The sequence below is a fragment of the Erithacus rubecula genome, assembly GCF_903797595.1.
Source record: "Erithacus rubecula genome assembly, chromosome: 2".
NCBI classification, from domain to species: Eukaryota; Metazoa; Chordata; class Aves; order Passeriformes; family Muscicapidae; genus Erithacus; species Erithacus rubecula.
Window position 1 is genome coordinate 30,210,865 of NC_136685.1, and position 26,777 is coordinate 30,237,641.

A 26,777-nucleotide genomic window follows, 5' to 3' on the forward strand; every position below is an offset into this window, starting at 1 on the left:
AAGGATCTAATCTTTATTGATGGGACCTTTGAACGATGTAAACAATGTTTTCTTTTTTCCTTTGCCATTTCAGGTAAGGATGATATGGATATGTGTGAGCTTAATCTTGAAGAGACTGGGTTAACCCGAAAGCGAGGTGCTGAAATTTTACCGAGACAGTTTGAAGAAATTTGGGAGCGCTGTGGAGGCATCCAGTATCTCCAAAATGCAATTGCAAGCAGACAAGCTCGCCCTACCTACGCTACGGCAATGCTGCAGAACCTGTTGAAATAACTGGGCATTCGGAGCGCTGGAGATGAGAACCTTGCCCACCATACAAAGGGAAGAGTTCCTCTGTGCTACAGAGGGCCTAAAACGTTCTATAATCAGAGTAGAGATGTTTAATATAAAGTGAACAGATTTTATTAATCATGTGGTTTGTTAATTTGTACTTCATGATGTTTACTTTGTGTAGTGAACTTTACTAGGTATGAGGACCCTGAAGAAACTTCAGTCAGTGTAGTTTGCTGCATTTTGTTTATATGTTGCATTTTCTTTAACAGTTTCTGTTATAACTCTTAACACTTCTAAGCAATCTGTCTGTACTTGGATACATATTGCAAAGAATTGCACTGCAACCATCTTTTTATAAGATTCCTTCTTTAAAACACTGAGTAGTTGGATTCAAGTGGTGGCCTAGTAAAGAGAATATGCAATTTCTAATAACTGGAATTGTGAGGCCTTAGCTTTGACTTCTGTTACGGAGAAGTTGGAGTATACTTTTATATAATCTGAGACATTTTATGTCCTGATTTGCAAACTGGTTAGTGTCTGTATTTAATGATTTTTGTTTTTCCAGAACCTGATGGGAAATCCTCCTAAACTTGAGACCTATAAGCTCCTGTTTAATGCATTATCTGTCTTGGTTTAAGAGAAACATTTTTCTGTACATTCCAAGAAAAGAATTCATATACGTCAAAATAGTGTAATATTGGAGGTCCTCAAAGAATGTACTGCTCTTTAGGGCTTATACCACTTCTCTTGTAGATTCTTTTTTTTTCTCTCTCTTTAGTACAAATCTGCTTTAGACTTTCTGACCACATTTCTATTAGCAATTCTTGGGCAGTTTGTTTAGCCAGATAGTATAATTTCAATATATTACACTAAATTGTCCAAGCCTTGTATCTGAAGATATACAAGATTAAGGATAGCATTAAGGGAAATACATTCAGCTTTTTGCTGGCAGTATAACTTAACTGAATATTGAGGCCTGAGCCTCAGAAATCCTCTTTAACTGTAACAAGATATTTAAGGTCTATTCCTTTTGTTAGACTGTGTAAAAAATTAGTCCAATAACATAATGCATCTTAATACTATATGCTGATGCAATAGCTACAATTTTTAGTGTACTGGAATATCACAGTGATTTGGATGCTGAGCTGTATATTAATCTCTGTCAAGTTTCATAGCTTATAATAGCTCCCTTATTAAGCAGTTTGTCTGGGGAGTTTTTGTGGGTGGAAATAATTAATTTCATACAGTTTTAAGACACATCTCTTTCACTTATGTGAAGGTTGCTTTACTTTGCTGGCCATTATTTCAACAAATTAAACATAACCATTTGTTTTCTCTCTGATAGAAATTCAGAGTATAAGTAACTTGATGTCCAATTACGTAGCCTGACTTAAAAATGAATTCTTGCCCTTTTAAATTGACAGTTTGCTTACAGTACAAAATAATTTCCTCACTCCTTACTCTATTTGAAATCTCTTGGAAACTTTAGTTTTTAAATGCATAAATATACTTAATTTTCAAGTGGGATGGTTCTGTAGCACAGAGAAAGCTCCTTGCTGACCTTAGATTGGTTGCATGACACAGTCTGATTGTTGTTATAAATGCACTCCTTACGGGAATAATGTGGAGATATTCAAGTGATGTTTACCTCTCTAAACACCTGCTGCATCAGGGAATCTCAGCTTCTGGTCATGTGATACTTCCTGGTCCTGTTATTGAGAACAAGAAAATTGTTTTCATTTTACCCAAATTCTTCACTGAAACAGTCATTTTTGGCTGGAAGATAAAAGGCAAAGTGTGTTAGACTGCTGGTCAGAAAGTTGTGTGCAAACCTGTACAGTGTTGCATGAGTTTAAAGATGCAGCTTATGAAATTCAGATTAGTGGTTTAATTTGTTATTGCATTGGAACCCAGTGTGACAACTTCCAGTTCCTGAACACTTAGCACTGCAAGAAGCTGTGCTTGCTCATGCGATCCAAGGAAGAAAAATCACTGACCTGACCTGTGTTTGTTTCTGTCTGGGTTTAGCTGCTTGACTTAACACATTCCATCTCAGTGTATATATCTTTAAAAATCCATGGATCTTATGAGACTGAGCATAGTAAGCAAAGAACCTCAAATGCTTACGTGTGTGTGTAGGTATACACACATATATGTACTTAAATATTTTAGTATGTATATGTGTAAACATACCTGTAGGGACCTTAAAATAAAATTAACTGAATTTTTCCACTCTGTTCCTTTAGTTATGTCAGAATTTCCTTGACTGGCGTTGGAAAGAAAATTTATTCTTCAGAACGGAGTGTATGGAAATTTTTCTTTCCTAAATTACTATGAGCTATCACAAAAATAAAATGGAAGAAGGTCTGGTGGCTGGACATCTCCAATGAGATGTTTCCACCTCTCAGCATTGCTCCACAAGTATGCCTGAGGGAAGCAGAGGATGCATTCCAGAAATCAGGGTATTCTAGTTTGCACAGTAGCAGGCTGCCTTTTTTCCCCCTTTTTTTTTTTTTCACTCTGCACCAAAAGCAGCTTCTGCTCTTAGTTTTACTTAACTTTTTGTGAAACTAATTGATTTTAGTTTGAGATTAGGTTATTTTTTTTACATGTCTGACAATATTTAACTGCTTACCAGTTGTTTCCACGGTCACTTGTACTGTGTCAGGTAATTATAGTTGGTTGATTTGGAGAGGGAATACAAATAGAGGGGAGAGGGTTGATCTTTAGGACTGTAGGATGACCTGATGCCCTTCTGGTCTACAATTATAGAGAAAATTATAATCAGGGTTTTAAAGCAGATTGGCTTGGTTCTCTGTGTGTTTCATTAAAAAAATAAATAAATAAAATATTCCTGCTTGTCAGTGAAGGTGTCCTTTATAGTTGAGATCTGCCTAAAATGCTCCACGAAACAAAGGAGAGGAAGAGTCACCACACTAAACTGCATTCCTGAGTAGGTGATGCAGGAATACACATTTTCTTGAGAATGCTACTCTGAGGATCCTAACGTTGTTCAATACTTGTCTTTTATCCACTGATAAGTTTGTGTTTTTCTTTACCTAGTTGAATCCTCTGGGTTTTCTCAAAAATCTTTAAGTATTTAAATGACCTCCTAATACTGTACTGAAAATTAAAAGTAAAAAATAAACACATTCCATGTTGAAATCTTACTTGTATCTTCTTACTCTTTGGTCTGTGAGAGTTGAAACATAAGGGTTAATTAAGTTATAACAAAAATAAAAATATTCCTTTGCTGGTACTGTCGGCTGCTTTTCCATGAGATTTTTTTTGTGCTTAAACCTACTTTTTAAGGCTTTATTCTAGTAAAGATTTTGTCTTTACTTTCTAAGGGAAGTGTTCTTCCAAAATAACATTCTGATATTAGTAAATCCTGATTTTGTCATCTTAAATCTCATACGTAATTTCTCTGTAGTTACTGAAACAAGTAACTTTTTACTTTTACTACTTTTTTAAACATTTATTGCTGTCACTTCCAATATGTCTATCATTTGGTATGCAGTGTACTCTGCATCCTTTTAATTTTACATTGTGTCAGTCAGTGACTGGTGACACCAGCTCTGCTGCTCTGAATGTGTGTGCTGTGGGGGAAGCTTTATGTGTGGGTTGGAGTTGTGGTATTGCTTTTGTGGGGTTTTGTTTGTTTGTGTGTCCTTAGAGTCTTAGGAACTTTCTCATCTTAAGGGCCAAATCAGAGTGGATTTTTTTTAAAGTAATTAATACTTTATGTAGGAAATGTAATTTTGTTTCAGTTTCCTTATGGCTTTTTTCTCCAACTATAACTTTTAAAGTAATGTGAGTTTTATTGTAAGATTACATACCACTTGAATTCCTTGTGAAATTTTCAAGTAAATAATTTTATTATGTTTTATTGAAATACAAAAGGTTTACGTCCAGCAAATATATTTGGTAATTAATAGTTGAGAGTGATAAATACAATCATGAATAATCATTATTAAAATACACATTTTAAAATTACTTATTTTTTAATCTGGCTAATGATAACTAGTGTAAGTTGAAATAAACTAAACACATAGAAAAATACATTTGTAATGGAAAAAAATGGAATGCTATCAGCATTCTTAATGCATTCTTAGCTTACATGAGCAATAGTGAAAAGCTAGCATTTGTAGGCAAGGATGACTGCCAGTGCCCTGCAAAAAGTACTTTTAAAGTAATTTTATTCTGAAGTGTTACTGTGTAAAACCACATCTTAGGTTTCTTCTTTATTTTTCTTTCCTACTTGAATAAAGTAAGTAAAAACACTATTTCAGCTGTAGAAACTCAACCTTGTATTCTTGGTGCATTGCCTTCATTTGTACGCAGTCACCAGTTCCAGTGGTTTTGCAGGCAAGTCCGTGCAGTTGTTTGGAATTTGTAAACAGTTCTTTTGAGCAGACTTGGGAAGGTGAACTAAAGCTCAGTCTTTGCTGTGGTAACTGCACGGTACGAAGTAAGAATTGTCACTAAAATCAGCTGCTGTCCTGAATGCACAAAAGTTTCCCATCTGGATGAGGAGTTGCCATCCAGGATAGTCATGAACTTTGTAGAAGCTCAGTTTGAGCTGTAAGTACGACTTCTGGTGTGCACCAAGCAGCAAACAAGTGCCTGAATACAACACTGGTGCAAAATATAAATAGATACACATACTCAAGAAAAAAATACTCAGGGTAAAATAATGCTCACACTTGAATCAGGATTGTGGATTCATAGTGCATAAATTAATAAGCCTACAAAATACTTAATGGCCACTTGTTGTCTGCTTGGATTTCGCCTACAAAAACTAACAGTAACATCTCAAAATTATTTGTGTGAATACTGAGTCTAAAGTGTAGGTACTTGTGCAATTCTAATCTATTCATAGGAGGGTGCTTGTGAATATAGATCTCATGTTCTGGAAAGATGGAACCCCACATATTGTACCTCAGCAAAATGTTTGAAGTCTTAGGATAACCCAATAGTTTCACTGTCACCAGAAATTCAACAGTTAAGTAAATATGTACATATGTAAAAGTGATGTGTTTCTTAACAGAAAAATAGGAATCTGATGTTCATAGAAACCCCTGAAGAATTAAATCCAACTTCCATGTGTTTGCAATGTGAGTGTTCAGGGAGAGAATGAAGACATTCCCAAATGCTTTTCAGTTGCCTTTGGTCAATGATAGCTCTTATTTCCTTCCACCATTTGCATCAGTCTGTGTAAGGAAGGTTAATAAAGGGGTATAGAAATGCATTGAAGTTCCATCAACATTTTTACCAGAACGGTTGTACAATACTGAAAAATGTCACATCTCAGCAAAATCTGTTTCTAGCACTCAGCTCTTAAATAAAACAGTTAAGATGTGTAAGCACCAGAAGCTTAATGCATGCATCTTAATAATGGGGACTTCCTACCAGGCATTTTAGACATGCTCAAAAGCTGCTCAACTTGGTCATTTGCTTTCCTTCATTAAAACCATTTTTTTTCAAATGTGCATTGGCTTTAGAGCCAAACTATTGTATCTTAGGAATTCTTGATTGTTTTTTTTTTTTTTCATACTCATCCTGAAGTCCAATCTTGAATAATGTAGACCTTCTTTCTTGTATACCTATAAGAGAAAGTCCTGTAAGACATTTGAAAAGTATCATTGAATTTGAAAATGTACTATTTATCTAATAGCTAATAGGCAAGGTTACACTAAAATCTCTTCATATAGTTGTAGTTCATTGTAACAATCAAGCTTTGAGAAGAGAAGGCTTCAGGGGCACCTTCTCATGGCCTATCAGTACCTAAGGAGGGCCCAAGAAGGAGGGAGAGAGACTCTCTGCAAGGGCAGGGAGTGATAGGAGTGGAGGGAATGGCTTTAAACTGAAGCATATTTAGATTAGATGTAAGGAACTGTGAGGGTGGTGGAGCACTGCAAGAGATTGCCCAGAGAAGTTGTGGATGAAGAATCAATATGTTAAGTGACTGAACTCCCCCCAGACAAAACCCCCTTGGATAACTAAATTTTGCAGTAAATTTCCATGCAATGATTCAATAACTAAACTGGAATTTTTTTTTTTTTTTCATATTTGGGAAGGATTTTAAGATTATTTTAGCTTCTACTGGAACTTTCTGCCTATTTTTGTATATGCCTTTATAAATACAGAGCTGTATTAGATAATACAAACTGAAAAGCTGTCACTGCTGACATTACATATTGCAAACCAGAATTTAAATACTGAATTCTCAATTTGACCTATGAGCAGTAGAGAGCCACATCCTCCTGAAAATTCAGTTCAAGTGCCATATTCTATTTTAAAAATTTTAGCCCTGAAGGAGTTTTCTAGATTTTGAAATTGAAGTGCTCCTCTTATTTTCAGCTAAGGAAAGCTGTTCTTCCATTTTCTTCTGCCATTAACTTTTTTCAAATCATTAAAAACATGTTGAATCTAAGGGTGATGTAAACAATCACTATGAACTTAAGTAACTGTGAAAAATAGCCACCTAATTTTTTTAAGCCCATTTCAATTTTATGGTTTCTGGATTTTTCACTAAATTGATCTATTTAACTAGATCTTGAGAAGAGCTTTGTCAATGTACTTTTGACAATTCCAGTATGGTCTAGATGTCACAGACCTGGTTTTCTTTCACAGATGTGCCATTTTATTACTTTAATAAAATATTTAATGCTTTTCTATGTAGTGGTTTTAAGTAGTTTAGCTATTATGAAAGTTTATTGGTCTACAATTGCCCACAGGCTCATTTCTTTTACGGGAGGTGTAAAATACTAATTACAAACATCTGTGCTCATGCTTTTAGGAGTAGTGAAGCAAGCTCATTCTTGAGCTTTTCCAGACTGCTACTCCTTGCTGTTTTGTCCATCTCTTATCTTTGCCTTCCAGTCCTCCCATTTTCAGCTCAGTCTGTAACTGTGTCCGCAGTACTTGAAGAGAACACACCTGGGTATGATGATCAGTGACAATATATCTTTCTGTATTATATCTTTGCTTGCTCCTTTATTTACACAACAATAAACATGTAAAGAGCCCAAGATTCATGTAGATGGTGTCATACCTTCCATAACGTCCAGCTAGTGCCAAGGGCACTCCTGTGCTGGTATTCCCCACAATAACACTGGATGCTGACAGCTATAGCAAAACCTTTTTTTTTTTCCCTAATTAGGCTGTAATTTAGAAAAATTGAAATGGCGAAGTAAAAGCTTTTATTTTGCACTATCAAGAGGACATACTCAGATGTATCAGAAACACTCTGCCAGTTTTAAAGGATTTTTTGACTTGGCTTTTCTCCTTTCTGTCCTTTTTTTCCCCCCACAAAGACAGAAGGGGTTTCAAGTTGCAAAAACTTGAAAATAATGCTTGAGATATGAGCAGTATTTTGCTCAAATTAGAGTTCCTACTTGTCAAACTTTATGTAGCTTAACTAGACTGAGTGACCTGAGATTTTAGGTGATCTAGTATTGCTACTTAAACCTCCCCTTTGGACTGCATTTTGTGTTAATTTATTGTTTGAGGTATTTCTTCTGCCTTCACAAGTTCCAGTGACTGCTACATTAGCACATGGTTATACAAAATAGAACTTTGTTGCATAAAAACATTTAAGAAGAAAATGTAGTTGTCATATCAAGCATCAAAAAAATCAGAGCTTTTCTTTCATGGAGTTACTACAAAGAGGCTCCCTGGTAACATTCACAATGGGACACAACAGAGTTTTAAGGTTCTTGAAAACAGTCACAAACCTTGGTTTTGTCTGGCTGGTGCTGGAAATGAAGAATTCCAGAGACTAACTTGTCAGTCTTGGTTTTGTAAACTCATCTGGTGACCTAGAAGAGTAAAAAAACCAATCCACTAATTATTTCTCTAAATAACTAAAAGCACTCAGATGGGACAGACTGCCAGAGCCATGCAAAGAGCTGTAGGAAAAGCAGTTCTACAGTCCTGTTATGAAACCTACACTGCAATAAATGTGAAAACCAATACATGTGTTAGTATTTTCAGTTCTGAAATTGCCAAGCAAGAGAGTAGCTTCAAGTTTGATTTAGTTGTGGAGTTAACACATGAAGGTGGATCTGTTATTTCAGGTGGGGCTGTTTGTTGAGGGATGAAAAAGGGATTTCCATGCAGTTTACCTCCAGGCTGAATTGTGTTTTCAAGTTCGTGTAACGCTTCATGATCAAGGATCTCTGAGGAACTGAGACAAGCACTTACACTGCAAGCCGTGTGACAAAAGCTAGATAGGGGCTCATCGTGTTCAAAAGCAGGATTAATCCTTACAGCATTTTCTGAATTGCAGCTGCTGAGAGTAGGACTTCTACAATGCAGAACATTTTTGTTTAGGTAAGATTTTAAATTGCAAAAGAAACAAAATGAATATTTTGAAATGTGAAGGGAAAGATTGTGAGCATCTTACTGCAAGTTAGAGTTTCTTTTGCATTTTCTTCTTATCTTAATAATTAAAATGATGAAAAGAAAACCAAGGCTTCCTAAGCCAAGAATGAGATGTTTAAAAATGAAGGTTTGTGTGGGTTCTGGACCAAATTTTGCACAGCGCTGTCCTTGGTAAAGCTGGTGTCTACGTACAGGGCATCTAAAATAAGGAAAGGAAGAGAAAAAAATGTACAAAACTTTAAGACAACAATTACTTATTATCTTAAACAAAAAGAAAGGAAAATCTGCAATGTAATATGAACTCATTGTGATTGATGACAGGAAAGATAATGTTTTTACATTTGTGAGAGTGAGTTTTAAATAAAAAGACACTGATATATTCCTTGCTGACCTACACATTTTAAGGAAATAATGCATTTTAAATATCTCTGACAAATTTCTAGCCCCGCTGGTAACATTTGTGGTTTAGAACTTTAGAAGTTCTTGTGTGTTTGAAGGCAATATCTGAACACATCTTTGAAGCCTATATTTTGCTTACTGGTGATTTCACTCAGGGAAGCAAGGACTGAGAGTTCTACTACAAATAGCAAGACTCTACTCCTCTTCTAAGACAAGAGGAAAGTGAATTTACATGGAAAACAAGTGCAAATAGTAGGCCATCATTTTTTATCTGACTGTATAAGTTTGCACAAGCTGTCAGTCCCACACTGGTGGGAATTTGGGACTTGCTATAATTCACAAAAAAATTTCATTTATTATTTTAAATGCTTTTATAATTCCTCATGATGGTTTATTTTTACTTGTACGTCAAGTTTTTCTAATGGGAAAAGGGTTATTTTCCTTAGTGCATCAGTCTTGGAGTAGGTCAGACCCCTCACTACCTCAGCAAAATTTTGAAGAGGACCTTTCCAGGTCACAGGCTGATTTCTAGTACTAAATGCTGCAGCTGCTCTACTGTGACTCTGAAAGTCAGGAATTTGGCAATAATTGTGGTGAATTCAATATAATTTCCCTGATGTCCATTGAAGAAAATTAATTTTGGTAGTTGGGTTTTTACCGTGAATAATTTGAATAATTTCTCCTTATATTGAAATTTGAATAATTTCTTCTGAATAATATAAAAAATAAGTGGTCTTATTTGTTGATGTTAATCATAAGTAAGGTAAAAGGTGTATCATTAATGTAGTCAAATTATTAAGAGAGAATAAACAAATGCAAGAATTGTAATTTGGTTCTTGCTTGCGTGGTGACATGGCTGGTCAGCTACTGTGTGCTGATCTTTAGTACAGTTTCACATAAATTGTCTAGTCTTACAATGAGAAGTAACTTGATACTTTGTAAAAGAGAGTTAATATGTTCAAGTACTGTGTAGTTCTCAGTATTGACTTAAGATAATTCCATTTATTCCCTTAAGGAATATATTTGCAGTAAGGAAGAGCTGCTAATCTTCAAGTCTTTCCCAGAAAGCCCTGAAAGCAGCTTCAGCCTCCCTGTGCTTTATTGGGTGGTCTGGAATCACAGTCTCTATAAATAAATATTTCCTTTTTAATACATATTGGGAAAATGTAATTTCTTAAAATGCTACCATGTACTCAGTAGCAAAGCTGTGAATGTGTTATTTCATTTTTCCAAAATGTGTTTGGAAATCCGAAAGGAACGCTTGTCTTTGTGTGTGTCATCTCTGCCAATGATGCTGAACTTCTAATAAATTTCTGAAGCATCTTTAAAAATAACTAGATCACAATGTTCTGTGTATACTAACAGGCAGAAATGGATTTATCCACGGTGGGACTATTTATATTTCAGAAGGCTGTTTGCAGCGTGACTCGCAGCATCTGATTGTCGAGCTTTTGGCTTATTAGCGTAGCTTATGGGGCCGCTAACAGAATTCATCAATCCATTTACCTGCAGACAGCTCCTCTCCCTGGGACCAGCTGGCATTTCCCACCGTTGAGGCAGAGGTGTGGCTGCAGCTCGCAGAGGCTGCGGCAGGGCAGCCCGTCCTGGCTGGCATAGCCAGGCTTGCACAGGCAATCCGCCTCCTTCGTCCACTCGTCCATCACGCACTCGGAAAACTTGTCACAGGCCATGAACTTGCAGGGGTCTGCCTGATCGGCTGCAAGGGATGGGGAAAGCATTAACTGGAGCATTACCCCAAAGGGCCTTGGCAGGGCTGGTGGCAGCAGGGAAACAGCTCGTGTGTGCTGGCCTGCCCCTTGGGCGTGCTAATAGGAGGATGCTGTCCAGCCTGAAAGCACACACAGCCTTCTTCCTGCTCAGGACACAGCAAGCATGCAAGCTCATGTTGACATCTGCACTGATTTACCCCTTCACTGTTGAGCAGTGAGTTTATTTCCATCTCACTGACAAGGATTTTTACATTTCCATGTTTTTACTCCATTTTTGCTGTGAGTGCTATTGTCAACCCATGAATTCTGTGCTACAGCCTCATCTGTGAGAAATAATGTCAACTGTAAGGGTCTTAAACACATAATTCAGGACATGACAGAGGAATGGAATTAGATTATTGAATATTGTGCAACACTAAGACCTGCAATGTAGAAATAGTGTCATATTCCAGAGAAAAGATATGTTTAAATATTTTTGTGTGTGTGTGGGTTTGGTTTTTTTTTGTTTTTTTTTTAATTTCGTTTTTTGTTGCTTGTTTGTTCTTGTTGTTGTTTTGGGTTTTAGGGTTTTTGGTTTTGAGGTTATTTTTGGGGGGGTTTGTTTAAGATTTTTTTGTTTTGTGATATGTTAACATTGTGTAGGCTTGCATGAAAAGCAAAAACCATAGGTTTTTTGTTTTGTTTTTTAAACATTAGTCAAAGATGCCCCTGTGAGATTAAGGGAAAAGGACCCTGCTGATGTTCCTAGAAGGCCCAAATCAGAGACAGCTGTTACATAAGCCTGCTTTTCCTTTTCCATTCTCTGCTTCTTACTAGAAATGAATTTTAAAAAATACCCAGAAAGAGTGATTTTAATCCAGTGCTCAACCCCTCAACCCAGCTTGTGCTGATGGGGTGATGAGGAGGAGGGCTGCATCCATCTGCCTTGTCTCGTGGAGCCTGTTTCCTGTGTACCACAGGGCAAAAACCTTTGTAGGCAAAAGATGAGAAGCAGACCAGGGGATACAAATCTGGTTCTTGCCATCAAACAGCCCCAGTAAGGTGTATGAACCCAGAAAGATTAAAAAAAAAAAAAAAGGTGGAAAATGTAGGAAAAGAGAGCAGATATACAGGTATGAGCTGGGTTATGTGGCCCTTTATAATTATGTAGTTTAAAAGGAAGATTTACACTGGATGTTGCAGCTTGTGACTGGGATGAGATTTTTCTTCTGTAGCTCTTCATGCTCTATATACTAGATGTTCAGTAACACTAAATAAAAAATGAGGATTGTATTTTTTATAGGAGTACTGGATATATCAGACACACGTTGGGATATGGTTCAGTGGTAGAAATGATTCCATCAGAGCCGTTCACTTATAATCCCTTGATAATTTTATGGCTATTTCTTGTTTTGAATTTTTGACTAGTGGGTTTTAGCATATACAATTTCCCTTTGCTATGTGCAATGTGCATGTTGGTTTGGTATGTCCTTTGCTCCTGGACTGTGAGTGTGTGCACATGTAAACTCCAAAAAAATGTAAAGCTTGGCTTGAGCATTTGGCTGGGGAGAGTTTTTGTGATAATATTTCATCTTCCTTAACACATATGTGCATACTTTGTTAAATTTTCTATTTCCACTTCCTTTAGATTAATGAAATATTTTGTGCAGGTATTTTTAAAATTCATTTTTTATGGTGTTATTTATGACCAGTGCAGTCAGCCCTTTGCAGCTGCTGACTCTTGATATAGATTTTGGACTATCAGCTCCCATCCATGTTTCACTTTGGTAGAACATCATTACCACTAGATGGCTCTCAGTTTCACGATAAAGAGAAATTTGATTATATTACCTTAACTTGCTACATAGGTTGGGGTTTATATTTTTGTTTTCTGAAATGGAAACACATCAGGCTTTGAAACACCTGTACTGGCATATACTGGCTTTGTAAACACAATTTCTTCTGTTTTGACTCTATACTACTGCTTATAAGCATCACAAAATCAGCTCTCTCCACAAACTCTCTGTAATAAACTCTGGTTTTTTGAATTAATGTTGAAATACCACATCAGTAAAGCATATTAGATGAAGATGAAAGATTTAATTTTTTTCTGAATGTGCATTTTAGAATCTTTCTTATTTTAATTTTTATTTCAAGAAAATTTATTACTAAAGCAGGGAACATATGGCAGCCCAAAGTTCACTCTTTATATAATGAACTAATTTAATACTTTATTCATCAAGCATCATGGCAGTATTTGTTTATCATGGCAGTATTTGAAGGGCAGAATACTGTGATTTTGTTAACTTTCTTTACCACAAGCTTCCTATGCTTTTAGTGGCCACAAAGTCATACTTAAAATGAAAACTGGTTAGAAACTGCCTGCCTGGATGGTAAATGGATTTTTGTTCCAGAATTGTCATAGATATGTACATAAAAAGACAGCTTAATCAAAATTCCTAAAGGCATCTTCATACCTTTGCTATTGTTCTCCATGACAATGAAATTAAATTCATCCCTGAAATAATTACCAGAGCCTGAAAATAGATTCAGGCTTCAATTTTATAAAACTGTGTAGTTTTTGAAAATGCTAAGCTTTTGACATAAGAATAGTGTCCAGATGTGTATTTACTGACTTTCTACTGTTTAACAAAGACTATAAACTTATTTGAAAGATATAAATCCAGAGGGATTCTAGAATTACAAATCTAGGGAGTACTACATGAAGTCATTCTCCAATTACTATCTGTAGAATCCAGTTATTCCTAAATATTGTCTTATTTTGTTTTGAATGCTGTATCCCTTTAAAAAAGATTTAATGATGCTCTAAACCATGGTGTGCTTAAAACATTGCAATAATAATCAGAAATTATGTTTCCATACTCCAGTGCAAGACTTGCATGTCACACCTGAAGGCTGCACACGAGCATTTCTTACACCTGTCTGCACCCAGCACTTGCTCTAGAGATCACTCTATTTGTCTCTGAGAAGCAGCTGGTGAACATGCACAGCCCAACAGCTCCACCCAGCTTTTCATTACAGTATGAAAATACATCTGCAGAGAATTTGCAACATCTTTTTTTGTCTTATTACCCCCAGCTCTGAGAGGCTGTTGCTGATGTGGTTATTTCCAAGATAGTCATACTTCTAAAACTGCAACAGTCTGAAAAAAGATTGTCTGCTTAGTTTTGATTTTACACATACATCAGTAATGCAATCTTACCTGGCTCAATATCCAGGGAATAGCTGTCAATCTCCAAATTGAGGTGTTGGGCTGCAGCATCACAGAAATCTTCCAAAACACAGTGTACTGCTTCTGTGATATTGTATGGCACTGTCTTGGCAAATTTCATTTTGCTGTTCACAATCACACTTCCATTCCTGAAGTTGAGAATTTCCAAGTGCTTAAAACCTGTAAGGTTGGACTGGAGGTATGGAAGTAGCTGCAAAACAGAGATTTGCCTTTAACTTACTGTCAGTGTCTACCTGCTATTAATTTCTCTTATAGTCAATTTTTGTTATCAAGTGCACCCATCACAGATTTATTTCCCTGAGTTTAATAAATTGTTAAGCTCCACCAACAAAGTAACTTTTCTGTTTAGCAGTATCTTCTGGATTTCTGCTCTTTTCTCAATAATATATTGAGATGGAGGGGCAGCAATTTGCCCTGTAATGAAATGCATAGCAGCTGGAGAGTTTATTCATCTGGAAGAGAAAAAAATTACCTCACTCAAAAGCCAACTTTAATTATTTTCAAACATTCAATCTAGGCAGGTTAGGGCATAGTATAATAGAAATGTTACTGAGCTGACCTGTGCCCTATTGTACCAACAGAGAAAATCCATATCTAATCACAGTCTATGCTATGATATATTTTTAAAAGCCTATTTTTAAATGCAGCAAGCAGACACAAGCCTCAGATATAATCAGCACTGCTACACTGTTGACGTGGATCTAAGAAAAAGCCAAATAAATTAGATGCTAGGCATAAATCTGGGTTCTCTTGATCAAGTAAAATCTTTCATCACTGACTTCATAAACCCTGTCTTCATACTCTGAGAGCATTTCAGACTTGTGGATCCTTTAAAACACAGTTTATCAGATTGAACTGTGTCAGGGTTTAGTATTGTTAAAATACAGAGCACTTCAGTGTATTCCTTTACACTGCACCCAACTACCGCACGTGTTATCCCAGCTGATTTTCACCCACCAATTGCAGGAACTGCTGTTCCAGCGCTTTGTATTCTGTGGAACTCCTGTTGAAGAGGTCGTCGGAGAAGTGCATGTTGGTTACCCTGAGGCTGAAGAAGACCACCAGCTCCTTGCCTTTGGCTGCAGTTGTCATGGAGCTGGTGGTGACATAGCTCAGCGCGGGGCCCGGCGTGGTCTCCGCGGGCTCCGTGAGCGCTGGGCTGTCGGCGCTGCCCTGCTCCCCTTCGTCCAGCGCCGCCGTGCCCATCGCGCCCGCCTGGTCCAGCTCGGCAGCGATGTCCTGCACTCCCACCCCCGTGCCGTCCAGGGGAACGCCCTCGGGGGCTGGGGCTGAGGCGTCTGGTAACTCCAGGGACTGCTCGATGATCTCGGAGGGGCTGTAGGACGGGCTGGTGGCCGCGGGCAGCGGCGCTATGGGCGGCAGCACGTCCGTAAGGACAGCTCCGGGAGAGACCTCGCTCGGAGCAGGGGAGAAAGGCAACCCGTCATAAGGGCTGGCTGCAACAACAACGTCATCACCCGATGATTCTGGTTCTTCCATGATCTTAACTGCTGCAGGAAAACAGGATAAAACCGAATTAGCCATGTTGAAAAGCAAGCGTAAAAAACATGAAGCGTGGAAAGAAACATGTATATGGCATTTCCATTGAAACATTTTAAACAATAAGTTTAACAGTATCTAAATATGAAAATGTTAACGCCGTCCCCAAGAAGGACTACTGGAATTAAATACCCCATACATCTATTTGAGTGCTGGGATTTCTGCATGTTCTACATTTAATAGTTATGCTTGGCAAGTATTTCCTGAGCGTCTAAAGCACATTATTGTTCTGAAGGTACATAATCACACTGTCAGTTTATATTGTCTGAAAGGAGAGATTGGAGCTTTGAGCTCTCTGCTTGCAACACTTGTATGCCAGAGTCATTCTGCTTCCCTCTGTGAAAAGTTGAAGCTATTATTTGCCAGTAATCATAAAACGTGATTACAAAAACCAATACAGCCCCCCCAGATGCAAACTGTATCAATTTATCCAAAAGACAACAGCAGCAAGGAAAAAATATTCAAACCTTTGAAGCCATCCAAACCTGGAGTTTTTATGATATTCCCATTGGGGCTTTGCATGGATCTAGCTGAAATCCAAATCTAAAGTGCCAGGAATGCAACTCTGATTTTGGCTTGCAACTACCTGGCCATGATGACTTCACAATAAATTATGGTCCTCACCAACAGCCACCTGTCCAAACTGGTGACTTTGGTGACTTTGTCCTTTTCCAGGACCGGAGTACCTTTCTTCACTAGGAACTTTTAGCAGCCCCCGTCAGGCAAAATCACTTATCGGCAGAAAGGAAAGAAAATTTTGTCCCACTGATTAATTTCCTCCCAGCAGCCAATGAAAATATGAAAGGAGAGCAAAGTTTTGCATTGGGAATATCCTTGACTGAATGAAGTGGCAATTGTCCTGCCACCTCATTTCATTAAAAGCTTCAGATGCTCTTCTCTTGCCATGTCCTCGTGTTTCTTGTGTGATTAAGGATATGGACAGATTAGAAAAGCAAAGCCTAGTGATGTTCTCTGTTTACAAAGCTCTTGCTATTACTCGTTATGCTGATAAGGAGTGAGAGTCACTTATCAGTTAAGAGAACTCAGAACAGCTTTGCTAGCATTAGTGCCTGAGGCATTAATGCAGGATGATCTGCTGATGGGATGAGCCTGCAGCTCCGCAGACATCTCTCTCAGCACCAGAGCACACACTCCAGCATACACTTGTGATGACATTTGTTAGGCAGGTTATATTTTAGAAAGATATCTACAGGAGAAAGGTGTACTGAAGTGGCTTTGTAATTGCAGCAAATTTGAAGCAGATATATACAGCCATATACATACATTGCATGCCTGGCATATAGCTGTGTATATAAATACATATGGTCTATACATAGACTATAAAGGTCTTCTGGCATCCTCTTATTACAAGCAAAGTAACTTAAAAGGCCTTGAGGGCATACCAAGATGATCTCTGAGCATGTATCACCTGTTTTCATAAGCTGCAGTCCTTAGCAATCACTGTGTCTCCAGCTGAAAGAAGCAGACAGCAAGTGACCCCAGAGTTTGTGTTGGTTGCTGTTAGCAAAAGTAAATGGGCTCACATCAAGGGCTGCTGAGCACCTACTGTGGCACAGCACCAGTCCCAAACCCAGGGATAATGACCTATTCTTTGTCTAACAGGTGTTGTGTTACTGCTGCAAGACTCACCTAGTGACATGTTGAAATCAGCAGTACAATGATTTGCAGCTGGTTTTGCCAAGATTTTCCTCTGTCTACATGAGACTTCAATAAAATTCAAGAAGCTAGGAACTATAGATGAATCATAGAAGACCTAGACATTTCACAGACTCACAGAGTGCTTTGGGTTGGAAGGGAGCCTAAACATTATCTGGTCCAACTCCCCTGGCATGGGGAGGGACACCTTCCACTAGACCAGCTTGCTCAAGGCTCCATCCAACCTGGTCTTGAACACTTCCAGGGATGGGGCATTCACAGCTTCCCAGGATGACCTCTTCCAGTTCACCACCCTTGCATTAAAGAATTTCTTCCTAATGCATAACCTAAATCTACACTCTTTCAGTTCAAAGCCATTCTCCCTTGTCCTGTCACTGCATGAACTTTGAAAAGATCCCTGTCCATCTTTCTTGTAGTCCTCCCTTAGGTACTGGAATGCATGGCAAGGCTCTCCCCAGAGCCTTTTCTTCTCCAGGCTCAACAAGCCCAGCTCTCTCAGCCTGTCTCCATAGGAGAGGGGCTCCTGCTCCCTGACCATCTTCATGGCCCTGCTCTGGACTCTGTCCAGTAGGTCCATGTCTTTTTGGTGTTGGGGGACCCAGAGCTGAACAGAGTACTCCAGCTGGGTTGTGACAAGAGTGGAATTCAGAAACTAATTACCTCCCTTGACTTGCTAGTCAGTGAATTGTAGAACAAAGCCCCCAACCCTTTGCATTTAAAATGTTGGGTTTATATATAACATCAATATATATTGATTTTCAGACAGGATGTAAAGAAGACACTTATTTTTGTGATGAGATTGGTGAAACACTGGAACATGTTGCCCAGAGAGGTGGTGGATACTGCATTCCTGGAAACATTGAAGGTCAGATTGAATGGGACTCCGAGCAACCTAATCTAGTTGAAGATGTGCCTGTTTATCATAAAGGGGTTCAACTAGATGGCCTTTAAAGGTCCCTTCCAATCAAACTTATTCTGTGAATCTGTGAATCCACAAGCACATAAAAATATGTATAAAATTTTGCAACAGAACACAAAATACATTGTTCATCATAAAGGAATTGTTTGTAAAACTTCACCAATTTGCTTTGTAGATGAGATTTTCACATCAGAAGACAATTACTTTATGAAGCCTCTACAAGTACAAATTCTGAAGATTTAGCATATTTAGCATATCTCATCATATTTAATTTCAGCATAAAGTTTAGTCTCCAGCACTATCATTCAGGTGTAAGGAATAGACAGAGGGCACAAAATAAGACACTGAAATCAAATATACCCCCAGAGTAACCACACTGAAGGTTAAACAATACAATGGAATTAAAACCTGATGTCTGCAATAAAAACTGCAACTCAACTTTCAGCCACCACTTATCCTCCCACAAAGTTGTTCACTGAACTCCCTAGATGTTTTTTTGTACTGCATAGCCAAGGCAGGACAGTATTGTACCCAGAGTGTTATATCAAAAATTAAACACCCATTGGCAAAGGCATGACAACACTAAATTAAGAGGCAATTTCCTGTGCCCATGCTATAGTAAATCTTTGTAAAAGGAGTTTTCCACATAGGCATTTATTTCCTGCTGAGAGAATGGAATGCATAGACTTGACTTATCAGAAAAGAAGTCAACTGCTATTTCAACAGCTTTATCTTAGGTATCTCATCAGTTGGTTCTCATATTTTTTAGTGAGAAAAACCCTTCTAATTGACCATGAATAAGGAGTTATTGTTTGGGAAAGGTCAAATTGCCCTGAGACATTTTCCTAGTGGGTTTGCATTAATGAGCAATGTTATACATTAAGAGGTCCTGGCATTTCCTTTCATCCATGAGCATAATAAGCACTGACATATTTTCCAAGTCCACTGGTCGGTATTCTGTGCATGTTCTGTATATGAGAGTTACAGTGTTACAATGTCTATGTATATATTTACATACTTGCTGGCTGAAAAATATAACCAGAGAAGGGAAGAGTGTGCAGTTAAGAGATTAATTCATAATACAGATAAGAATCACCTTATGTGCAGTTCTCCTGATACCGGTAGCAGATGGATACAGAAAGCAGCTGTATTCGAATTTACATATTTGGTTGGTGCTTGAAATGTCACTAAATCCCTGGACACAGGACTGCTGTGTACAGACAAAGTGCTGAATTTATGCTCCAGGCCTTTAATTTTTAACTAGGGCACAAGTAGTATGAGGATTAAGAGAATTAAGAGAAGAGGATCGTTAACCTAATGTGTCACAACAAGTGTCTCCCAACACATAATTACTGATTGCGTTCATCTTTCTAACTATAAAGCCAAGCCAAAAGAGCCACAGTGGTCTGTCTGTCTGACTGTCTGTCTGTCTGTCTGGACCCTCCAGAAGCAAGGTTCAATATCCAAGTCCACAGAACTGTTTCTCCATTGACTCCAGGGAACCTGAGTTCACTGGGAATGCACACCATCTCCCCTCCACGTCCAGCCCAAAAAACTCTTCTCTATTAACTTTTTCTGTAGCATTTACACTGGAGCTCTTTGAGTAGCCTAACTTTTCATGGGACAGTCTGTGAGTGCAGCTCTAGCTCTGCTACTCACTCCACTACTGCGGTGTTCTGTGTAACTTATAGAAGCCTTCACCTTATTTTGAAAGTTTCCATGCCTTGCAGCTGTGCTTCATTATCAATGTTTTCAGCATCAAAGATGCAAATAAATTTCATTCTCACATGATGTCACACAAAGAGTATTTTCTGTCTTAATAAAATACTGCTTAGTGATGGTAAACTTCTCTCACTATTCTCAGGACTATTCACTTCTACCTGACGCTATCTAAACCACTACAGAATTCAGGACATTGAGCAGCCAAAACTTACTAATCCTGTCTATGTTCATTATGAACAAAGATCCTTTTTAGCTATCTCCACATGTGTATCAAGGCCAACCCTCTGCACAGAACCAGACAAGCCTTTTTTACTGACTTTCCTGCTTAGCTAAGTAATTTGTGAAGGGCAATGGATTGTGTGTTTGACTTGGGATGTGCGCTCCCAAACTGAGTTATGACATTGCCCTCATCTCATTGGGATCTTTACCATGGGGTTTTTTTTGGGAGGTCAGTAGTATTATTTACTTCTGCAATGACTGAAGAAACAAAAGCAAAGAACTCTTCACTTGTTTCTCCAAGATGCATAAGGATTAAGAGCAAAGCCTTAAGAACAAAGCCAAGCCCCACTTTTATTGCTCTGCTGCTTTTCCCTCACAGGAGCCAAGTTTGCTCGAGAGCAGCAGAATGGTGCAGTTCCCTTGTAGAAGTCAGTCTGACTTCTACTAACATTTCACTGGTGCAAACTAGCTGGTCTTACTCAACTCACACAAAGTTTTCAGTGCAGATAAGAATTCTCTTTATGTGATGCCTGAGGGTCAGTATTTTGATTGATCCATCTGTCTTTAACAATTTCATATTTTGTCACAGTACCTTTAAGAGACCTCTGAAATATCAGTTTTTTTGAGAGGTTAAAATTTCATTATTTCTTTGATTATCATTTTCACATGCATTGGCCATAGCATGGCTGAAAGTAGTAATTCAGCTTGCCATTTGCTGTTTTATGAAGGACTTTGTTCTTTGAATTAAAAGTTTTCTGAAAAAGACTCTTTCTGTAAAGATTCGAAACAATGAAATCAATACATTTAATATTGAAAAAAAAATTTACTTCAAGTTAATAATTTAAGTACAACAGGTGGACATACAGTGGACAACTAATAACTGAGCAGATTTGTGTCAAATTCATATGCTGAGAAACTGATGTTGAACCTTAATGACTGTATTTGGCATTCTCATGTTTCAGCAGTTTTAGAGGAATAAGTACTTCAGAAACACAAATATAATTTAAACAATACAGGAATAGCTGGTGTTCAAAGTATACCCAAAATTCTGAATAGAATATAAAAATATTAGACAGAGAGGTGAGGTGTAAAATCAGGTACCTTGGATGGACTGTAGGTCAGTGGTTGGTTATTTCCATAGTGTGACAAGTCACTTTCACCATTTACCTCATCTGCTACTGAGATTGCCAGATAAAATTACATACTAGTTCTCAAGCACTCTAAAAGTCAGTTTTCTGAGTAAAAGCCTCTCTAAAAAATGATGCAACCAAGATTAAAATGCTCTTGTGAAGTAAGGGGGTTTGTAAGTACATTTACATGAATACATGTTAAAAACGCCAGGGATACCATGGCTGTTATGTATTGTGAGATATTTCATATTGAAGTTCTGCACTATTTGCTACCATAGTAATATAATATTAATATATATATTAAACAAGAAAGGTACCATGGCAATCTTGGAAGCAAACCCAGGCAGCAATGAATTTGCAAAGAAAAATACACTTCTATGAAGGAACAGAATCAAAGCCAAATAAGAAACCTCTTGTTAAAAACAATGGCTTAGGAGGATTATTCCCATTGTTTAATGTTCTCACTTAAATTTGAAAAATTTCTTTCATTAATTTAAAATAATGAGTTCTATGTAGAAACAGCCTGGGTCTTTAAAAACACCTGGAAACATAAAAAGACATCCATCTAAATGTTGTAAACACTGCTGCTTGACACCATAACAGTTTTAGAGCACTCCAAATGGAGAACCTGGAACTCCTTTTTTAATTTATTTTACTTTGTAATGTTTGGAAACAAAACCTGACAAGCTACAATGCCTATCCTTTAGAACCTAAAGTACTCTCTAAATTCCTACCCATTTTCTATATTTTTCTCACCTGTGCAACAGGAAAAAGTCAGAGGAAATATCTGTAAATGATGGGACCCATCAGACTGTTTTGCGGTATAAAAGTTTATTAGGTTACAAAATGGTAGAAACAAAAAACAAAATAGAAGTTATATGATACAAATTCAAGTAATGTGTTGATCAAGTACCTAAAACAGAAAAGAAAAACATGAAGTTAGAAAGTTAAAACCAGTGATTCTCTTAAAATTTCATCATCAAATGAGCACTTTAAGACTTGCCAAGAAACACTAAATATACTTGTTTTCCCCCCTTGTACTATGTAGTCACTTGTATGAGAAAACAATTAATGAAATGAAATTTATAGAATGAGGATTATTTTGGTCTTCTAAATTGTGCCTTGGATATATGTAGTCTGATTTTTCTCAAAGTTTTGGAAAGGAAAATATGACTCTGTGAGAGAGAGATAGAAGGAGGTATTTAAGTGGGAAGATCCTTCTGGTTTTATGTTTCATTGCAGGAATACATTTCAATCTTACTGTTATTGAAAAGGACTTGGGGCCAGATGCCTTAGTGCAGACTGGGCTTGTTAAATGTGCTTGGATTGTGGACCTGAGCAGCCCAGAACAGGCAGAGCACTGCTGCAGGGGGAGGCAGAATGCTGAATGCTAAACCCACATGAAGTTGCAATAAAAGTGTCCATGCAGCCATCAGCCTCAAGAGACCCCCACGTAACACTGGGGTGCAGAATATTTGGGATTGTTTTCACAAAAAAGGTTTGGATTAAGGTACTCGAGTTCCATTTAACTTTTCCACTTGTTGAGTAGCAGTGACAATACAAAGATGAAGCTTTGTTGCTCCAACTGCTCATAGAATTCACAGATACATTGGGAAATTAAAAATAGGGAAAAAACCAGCTAGTGAGCTGTCTATAAAATATTCTCTTCACTCCCCGTGAAAGAAATACTAAGTATTACTAACACTAACCTTCTTGTCATAGTTTTTAAAGGAATTTTTAATGAGTGCAAAATTTCCTTTTAACTAGCAGGGTAAAAAAAAAAAAAAAAAATTTTTTTGTTTTTTTGTAACCAAGTCAGATGATGCTGACCCTATTCTATTCTCCTCTTCTACCCTGCCACGTATTCACCATTGAAATCTCCTGCCTTGATGGTTTAGGCATGCATTCTCCTCAAGCCACACTGCTTTTTTTTTCTTTTTTTATTCAAGCTTTATAGTATCATGTAGGCATATTGTGAAGTTCTTAAAGATTTATTCATAATTTTTTATGCATATTTTTGATTTTATTGTTTCACTTTGAAGTCTCAGTTATTGCCTGATTCTGAAATGGTGAAGAAGACAGAGGGATGTCTAGATGTAGATATAGATATAGATGGCATAGAATAGGGATGAGAATGGAACTTTGGGCTTATCTTCATCATCTAAGACAAGTTTAGCCAGGGCATCAGCCACTGCTCTAGGCTACATATACATTTAGGAAAAAGGACTGAAATGTGTTAAAATATTTTTCCAAATTATTTCTTTCAATCTCTAGAAAGATAAATTAAAACTATGACTATTTTTATTGAAAGGTGGACCTTAGGAAATGGAATTCTCAGCTATGAAGATGCCATTCATGAATAATACTTTTATTTTCTCAGTCAACCCAGCAGGCTTTTCTATGCCAACAATTCCCTGCACCAACTCTGCTTGAAAGCCCATTATTCCAAACTGCATGGCAATAAATATAGTTATTACAGGAATGTTTGACCCTGTATAAAATTTTGACTGTAAAACTCTGTTATCGGCACTACTATTCTACAAATATTGTATACTACAATAATTTAATTTTTAAAAGTCCGCCAAATGGGGAAAATCAAAGAGAAGCCCAAACATGTAAATGAAGTAAAATGAAGAAGAAATGAAATATTTTGCATCTAGGCTTGATTTAATCATGTTCTTACTGATGCATATAAAGATCTTACTATTCTACAGAATGAAAGTGAAACTTCTGTCTTCTTCTAATTTACACTCGAATATCATTGCTTGAAATTGAGTTTAGCTTTTTCCTCTGCAGAACTTTATAGAAAATTTAATTGAGAAAGAAAGGTTATGGGCTTATGGGAAAAAAAATTGAATGTTATCTCAACCAAAAGTAAGAAATTACTTGCACATTGCAGTTAAAACCAAAAAGTATATGACACCCCTGACAGGAGTTTAAGTTGTAAATAATATTCATAAACACACATAATAAATTTAGTACAAACATTATGTATTTCTGTTTGTTAGTTTCAAACACCGTGGCGATTTTCAGACTGACTAACAAGCAGCTTAAATTGATGTTGGCATCAGTGTTACCAATGTAAGGCATCTCAAGATGGCTGAGAAGATCAAAGTTGGAATCCAAGCCCCCTCTATAGACAGAGATACAAAACTCCAGTGAGATATGGAGCAGATGAGGAGCAGAGATGATTCAGAGCACCCAAGTTACAATTTGTCTATAACATGTGCTAGTGGCACATGTTTTTCTCTAGCAAGGAGTAGATTAAAAAAAAAAAAAAAATCAAGTCTGAGGTCAAGTGGACTCTTCTATGCTGGAAGAATATTGAATTTTCCAAAGAGAGGGAGATAATAATTTAGAAAGTCAAAGTTTTACTACCATTGGTCATAACACAATTTTTTTTCAAGCCCAGCATTTCTAGCAAGACCAAGGATTTTTAATAAGTGAGGGAAATGCATTATTTAGGACATGTTAGTCTCAGCAGTGCCACTTTGCCTTATATTTGTTCCAATGACATGTAAACTTCATTAGTTTCATTCATTTATGGCATGGCAAATGTTAACCTTACACTCCCAGCACAGAACTCTGTATTATTTGTTTTAAAATATCACTTGGATTATATTACTGCAAAGGCCAGGGGTTTTAAATTAATCTTATTCAGGACATTACTGTATTAAAATTATTTGTGATACTGGCTCTTCAAATTCTGAACTTATTTCTGTCTTTTATATTCCCCTTTATTAGACAATTAGAATTATTGCAGTCATGTCTAAGAACTGTAAACTACCTCAAATAAGTTTTTAGCCCTTTAGTTCTAAAGAAAATTAATTTTCTGGAACAAAGTGGAATTAGACCACATGCAGCAACACATATATATCCCTCCTGGAGGGAGAGCTCCTTCATCCACTCTAACAAAGAGGAAGAATTATGGGTGGTTTGTAGGCTTGGCTACTAAGTGTGACTGAACAAGTGGTGGAGCACTGGGGTCTATCTTCCTGCTATTTTCATAGGTGCACAACGAGGTGTTACATTTTTTCATTAAAAAAGTGTCTTGGAAGATTTGCATCTGGATAAGCAAATTTTCTTAGCAGCAATATAAATTGTTTTCAGTACTTGACAGTAATTTCAATGAGTCATTGGAATTACCAATTGAGTTTAAAGAAAATTATCACTTGTTTTGGTTCATTTGTATTGTGCATTTGGGGGGTAATAAATAAGAAATAATATTTGAAGGAAGAAAAGCTTAACCTTAAAGTAAAATAGAAATGGTTGGGTAGCTTAGTAATTTAAACAAGTCATGTGTTAAATTGGAAAAACAGATAGTGCTCACTTTCTCTCAAACTTTTTCACTTGGATTAGTAATTTCCTTTCAGCATTTTAAAGTATGTTTTGAAGATGTGATGCAGATTTTGTTGTATCCAAATTGCTCCTGCTGTTCCCAGCACAGAGACAGCTGGGCAGAATGCTATAATTAAATTTTGACCAGATGCTAATAACTTATTCTAAAATGTTTAGGATTCTTCAGGAATACTCTGAGTAGGCAGTTCTAACTGATCAAAACCTTTCCTTCAATCCAACATATCCTAATATGGGCCTGCTGAAACTCCTCCATTCACCCTCATCTTCAATTTATAGACAACTTCCAGACTACTGAATATTGTATAAAGTGCTTGAGAAAATGACATTGCTAGACCTACCTGCTCACTTCTCCAAATGTCAGGCAACCTTCACAAAAAACACTCTGCACATCTGAAGCAGCAAGAGACAAGCAGCAGGGCACAGGGAGAAGCTGATGGGGAAAAACATCAAGAAAATCCTGTCAGTTTATCATCCAAGGAGACACAAGGAAAACATAAAAATATTCAAGGGAACAGAAGAGCTCTTACCCTTTATTTCCATCGATGTGAAAAAAATGGTGAGGATTCCTGGCACAAAGGATGGGTGAATTCCAATCCAGGGAACATCCAGAGAGGTTCTTGCAAGAAACAGTGGGGTTGTCTTTTCTGTGACCATGCTGGTTATGCCAAATAGAAAATTGTGCTAAGCAAAGACAGCTCTAGGCAGCTGAGGATGAACAACCAGAGATGGAAAGAATCCACAAATATGCAAAAACCTGAGATTTTTTCCTAGAAATTACTTGGAAATAAGACTGAGTGAAGAGTGTTCCACCTAATTACCTGCTGGGTAGCAGGGTAATATTAATGGGGACAACTCACAGCAGGTTTGTGTGAACATGAGATTAATTATGGCACTAATTAATGAGGCTTTTATCAGTTACACATACTGAGATGTCACCATCATTTGCTCCTTATCAGTGGTTTCTTCTCAAGGGAAAAAATCCCTGCAATAAACCCTGCAGAGTCTTTGTCTCTCAGAGTCTTTCTGGGGAGCCTGAGGATGACCCAGGCTGGTCAAACTGAGATGCAGTACATCTGAGTAGCTGAAGGATTTTACTGCTAGCTTTATCTAGTTTTGCAATAACTTCTCCAGAAATAATGCCTCTTTCATGATGGCCAGGATTTTGGGAT

General features: G+C 37.3%; 2 protein-coding genes across 5 annotated transcripts in view; one reads left to right on the forward strand and one right to left on the reverse strand.

Moving 5' to 3' along the window:
* MYO6 (myosin VI) overlaps nucleotides 1–3,443 on the forward strand; it is a 106,697-nt gene extending 103,254 nt beyond the window's left edge. For all 4 annotated transcript variants that reach the window (XM_079298971.1, XM_079298972.1, XM_079298973.1 and 1 more), the window contains one exon: nucleotides 74–3,443. In XM_079298971.1, the coding sequence (XP_079155097.1) occupies nucleotides 74–273 (200 nt within the window). In that variant the 3' untranslated portion in view covers nucleotides 274–3,443. The remainder of the gene's footprint in view (nucleotides 1–73) is intronic.
* Nucleotides 3,444–4,188: 745 nt separating this feature from the next.
* IMPG1 (interphotoreceptor matrix proteoglycan 1) overlaps nucleotides 4,189–26,777 on the reverse strand; it is a gene marked incomplete at its 5' end in the record, with an annotated part of 54,448 nt that continues 31,859 nt past the window's right edge. Inside the window, 6 exons of the mRNA XM_079298293.1 lie at nucleotides 4,189–5,879; nucleotides 8,013–8,096; nucleotides 10,567–10,777; nucleotides 13,993–14,212; nucleotides 14,980–15,533; nucleotides 26,141–26,263. Coding sequence (XP_079154419.1) covers nucleotides 8,057–8,096; nucleotides 10,567–10,777; nucleotides 13,993–14,212; nucleotides 14,980–15,533; nucleotides 26,141–26,263 — 1,148 coding nt within the window. The 3' untranslated portion in view covers nucleotides 4,189–5,879; nucleotides 8,013–8,056. The remainder of the gene's footprint in view (nucleotides 5,880–8,012; nucleotides 8,097–10,566; nucleotides 10,778–13,992; nucleotides 14,213–14,979; nucleotides 15,534–26,140; nucleotides 26,264–26,777) is intronic.